General features: G+C 46.0%; 1 protein-coding gene across 1 annotated transcript in view; it reads right to left on the bottom strand.

Annotated features, from left to right (window-relative positions):
* Positions 1 to 277: 277 nt before the first annotated feature.
* Positions 278 to 4741, bottom strand: part of ERICH1 (glutamate rich 1) — an 89302-nt gene continuing 84838 nt past the window's right edge. Inside the window, exon 6 of the mRNA XM_084760642.1 lies at positions 278 to 803. Within this exon, the coding sequence (XP_084616768.1) occupies positions 748 to 803 (56 nt within the window). The 3' untranslated portion in view covers positions 278 to 747. The remainder of the gene's footprint in view (positions 804 to 4741) is intronic.

Raw genomic sequence — 4741 nt, forward strand, 5'->3', positions numbered from 1 at the left:
CAGGTGACTACAACAAGGGGTGTGTCTGTTCCTCTTTTTTCTCGGAGCTAATTAAAACACATGCACAGGACACTATGTATATAATGATCACATGCACAGAACACTGTGTATATGTTATGTGATCACATGCACAGGACACTGTGTACATGTTACGTGATCACACACACAGGACACTGTGCATATGATACATGATCTGGAGTGTACCTGAAGAGCACACAGAGCAGGTGAAGACAGCGCTGCACAGAAGCAAAGGCTCCAGAGCAGCCGTTCTGAACCTCTCACAGCCGTTGCATATCAGATGCCCTGCACATCAGATATTTACATTATGATTCATAACAGTAGCAAAATTACAGTTATGAAGTAGCGACAAAAATTATTTAATAGTTGGGGGTCAGCACAGCATGAGGAACTGTGTTAAAGGGTCGCAGCATCAGGAAGGTTGGGGACCATTGATCTAGACTGTATCCTGAAGCTCTGGGGAATGAAGAGACCCGGAAACACTAACTGGGAGCGGTGACACCACAAACTTTTATAAAGATATACTTCCCTAGCTCTCACAAACGTAAGATTATATGAAGTAACACTTATGACAAAGATAGACATACTGAACAAGTTTAACATTTAGGCTTTTGTTGCAAATAGTACTGTTAACCAACTAAGAAAGCAACCCACAGAATGGGAAAAGCTGTGGATGGCTGTAAAGTCCTGCAAGTGGCCAGCAGCACACGCAGTATTCTACGTCACCAGCTAGTCAGATGCGCAGGCCAAAACCACAATAAGATTCCACCTCGAGGAGCGAGTGGCTGTAATACAAAAGAGAGAATATTAAGTGTTGGCAAGGATGTGGAAAGACTGAGCTTCTGAGATGAAGAACTGGTAAAAATCATAAATGCTACTGATGAGAGAGTTTGGGAAATAATCTAGCTACATTCAGGAAGTAAGCACAGAGTGTCTGTGTGATCCCACACCCTTGCTAGAGATTGTAGAAGCACAGTGGAAAACCACACAGAGCTATAGACTCAAACGTTCATAGGTGTGTGGTTACCACTTTAAAAAGAAGTAATCCAGACACACATTATGTTTGTACAGCAAAATATTATCTAGCCACAAGAGAGCACTGATATACTGAAAACCTGAAGAAACCTTCTCCTGAATGACAGGAACAAGACAGGCAGGGTTGTTGAGAGCACAGCAGGAAGGTCTTTGGAATGTCACGCACACAGGACTGTCTTTCCAAAGGGAGAGACGAAAAACCTGTTCTTGCATCCAGAAAGCTGAGAATTGCAAGTGACTAACAGCCTTGTGACCTGTGTTATCTGTTGGGCCAGGCCATATCACACTCCTCCAAGCAGGACCACAGGTGAGTAGTAATCTAAAGGACCCTTACAGCCATGGGCTCTCCTGGCTCCCACAACCAGAGGTGGCTAACAGCCCAAATGACCTCGGCACTATCCGTGTGTCAGAGAGCAGGCCAGACCCTCAGGCCCTTAAGCTAGTACAGGTAGCCTATCTCTAGAGCCTGCCTTCCAGGAAGAAGAAATGATGTGCGCCCTGAGTCAAGTTTCAATGTAATTATACTTCCTTGTGCACCAGGGATTGTATTATGCTAGGAAACATTTCTCCCCCAAAATAATACTGGGATTGAATATACTGGGAATAAACTGTCCGATATCAGACACCCCGAAGTCTTGATCCAGGTTGATGAAGTCCATCTGAACTGGGTCTCCATTCTCATCTGTGTGGGGTTCTCTCCTCTGCCTGATGGCCACAGAGACCGCACAGAGTCAAGGGCGCATCTGCCCCCAGTTACACGAAGTGTTCAGGAAGAGAAATCTATAGAGAAAGGGAGCCGCTGAGGGTGGGGAGAGCTGAGATGACGGAGTCTGGGCAGCTGGTGATGTCTTGGCTGCATGAGATTTCCTCTGGGTCCATCATTCACTGTGGTGATACTTGACACTCTGAGAGGGCTTTATGGTGAGCAAGTCATATCTCAATATGGTGTATAAGCAACGATGGAAAAAGCCCAGACAGCTTTAGACAGGATCTCGGCCTCAGCGAATATATCTGGACCAGCTTCCAAATGGCGTCAGATGATCATCCCGTTTCTAAAGGTTCCAGGGCTCCCAGGCCGTTCTGTTAGCCTGGTGAGAAATATGTGTTTGGCTGATTTATTTCCTATAACAAAGTGTACCTTTTACCTTGGGCTAAGAACACATTTTTCCCCCTAATGGCTCATGGTAAGAAATACCATTAAAAAATGTTCTGTAGTTTTGTGTCTCAGGAAGTAACATATTTCAATATAGCATATATTCTGTGTGGAAGAGTCTTTTTACTCAGCTTTCAGCCATACCCAGTAGCAAGTGTGCTCTGTGTGCCCTGGCTTCCTTCTCTGCATATAAATCTTCCAAGTGTATGGGCTGAGCTCCGGGTTACAGTAGCTTGCTTGGCTTGGTGGTTGTCTTTTTTTAAAAAAATATTTATTTATTTATTTATTTATTACATATACAGTGCTCTGCCTGCAGGTACAATTGCAGGCCAGAGTAGGGCATCAGATCACATTATAGATGGCTGTGAGTTACCATGTGGTTGCTGGGAATTGAACTCAGGACCTCTAGAAGAGCAGTCAGTGCTCCTAACTGCTAAGCCATCTCTCCAGCCCCTTGGTGGTTTTCTTAAAGAAGATGTAGGCTTTCGCTACAGCTGCTTGTGCTCAGTAAGAGACCTAAACAAAATAAAACAAAAACTATCTCTAGAAAATTCCATGCTAGGGGAGAAAGGGCTGAAGCCAAAGGAGCCCCCTCCCTCCCAGAGGAAGAGCCTCTCCCACTAAACACCACTTTGTCCCACAGTTCTGACAACTTACCTAACAGCTAAAGCTAGGCATATATTCCCTTGCTTTTTTTTTTTTATCTCTATAAATTGCAATGTCCATCTCCAATTTATAGCTGGAGAGAAACAGAGATTTTAGAGCTCTAGTCAAGATGATAAATAAACCCATATCTTTTTTTTTTTTTTTTTTTGTAAAGTGTCAAGCGTCAAGCGGTGGACTTGAGATTCCTGTTACAGGAGTATTACTGGCTGTCTGATGACAAGGTTTTCAGGAATCAAGTACAATGGCCTGGGTCAGCACTTAGACAGTTAGCCTCCTGGGTCTTGTATTTCTTAACTGTAAAATGGAGGCCACAGAAGTGGCCCTCTAGGAGTGATAAGGCATGTGCAACCATGGACAGACCTGAAACAGAAAATGTTTAACTACTGTATCAGCACCCTCATAAGAGTCCTGGCTCTGCCCATGTGCCCATGTCTTCATGAGGGTTGGCCTCCAGCCTCTGCACAGATGACATTTGTTAGTAGTTTGTTTTTGAGACAGGGTTTCTCTGTGTATGTAGCCCTGGACATCCTGGAACTTGATCTGTAGATCAGCCTGGCCTCGAACTCAGAGATCCACCTGCTTCTGCTTCCTGAGTGCTGAGATTAAAGATGTGTGCTCACCATGTTCGGCTTTTCAGATGGCATCTTATTAAAGTCCACAGATGCTGACAGGGGAAAGGAGGCTCAGGCTCCCCTCAGATCCAGCTCTGTCTTATCGGAGGTGCTGAGGGCAGGGCCTGGGCATGCAGAGACCCCACGGCCTTAGAGGAATGAAGGAGAGAAACCTGTTCTTTAGGATCCCAAGTGTGGGATTGGAACAGTCTAGTGAGAGAACAGGTGATGTTATTTCACTAGAAGAGTAACCACCTCATACAGGGGCTTAATTGCTGCCATCTGAAAAGATCCTGTGAACAGACTCTGGGAGGAGGAGCTATATCAATGAGCCCAGAACTGGCGGCGGGGCGGATTGGAGACTTGGGATAGATTTGGCTGTTCATTGCTGCCCTTCAAGACGCTCCTAGAGAAAACCACTTGAGGGAAGGCTTCAGAGCTCCGGCTCCTGCTGAGGCTCTGGGGTCTGGTTACCCCAGGTTCCAGTGGAAGAAATCCTGCGGCTCCCGACTGGAGAATCGTTCCTTGGAACTGATATCCTTAAGGTTTTGTTGTTGTGTCAATTAATCCTCATTTCCTACTGTTCCACGCTGTTAGTCAGAGATGAGTGAGAAGCATCCTGGCCAGTCATGTGGTACTGATATTAACTCACCTACTGAGAAAACTCCTGCTTTACCTCAGCTTCTTCTTGAAGGCTTTTGATACCTTCTGTCTCCTGAGAGACAGTTTCCTAAGTGATAACACTATGATAAAGACCCTGGCTTTGCTTGCTCTCCATGTGTGTCCTCTGTGGACACGTGGCTGCTTGTTCTCATGTTGTGGTGGTCCCAGGTGGGTACCCAGCAGAGCGTCTTCACAAGCATGGTATGGTGCCCTTGGCCACTAAGTCCCCTATCCATGGGAGTGAAGCTGTCAGTTCTGAGCCAAGGAGAGATGGGAGGTGTCCCTCAACTTTCTGCTCTGATTTCTTTGGCTTAGAGATAGTTTGGGTCTTTTACTTGAGTAGCCACAGAGACTCCCCCCTCTCCTAGCCCAGTATCTTAAAACAATGACCTCCGGATGAAAATCTTTCTGTTTCCACTTGAAGAGTCTGGGAGAACTGTGTGCCACCTACCTGTCCTATATGAGTTCAAGGTACAGGCCCAAGGTCCTGTACCCAATTTCCCAAGACCATGAGGGGCCTGCAACCAGTGACAGGTATGACCTAACCTGAGCCTGGATGTTAAGGGATGAAGGGCTTGGAGTCCAGATGCCGCCT

Source organism: Acomys minous (assembly GCF_964271855.1).
Source record: "Acomys minous genome assembly, chromosome: 15".
NCBI classification, from domain to species: domain Eukaryota; kingdom Metazoa; phylum Chordata; class Mammalia; order Rodentia; family Muridae; genus Acomys; species Acomys minous.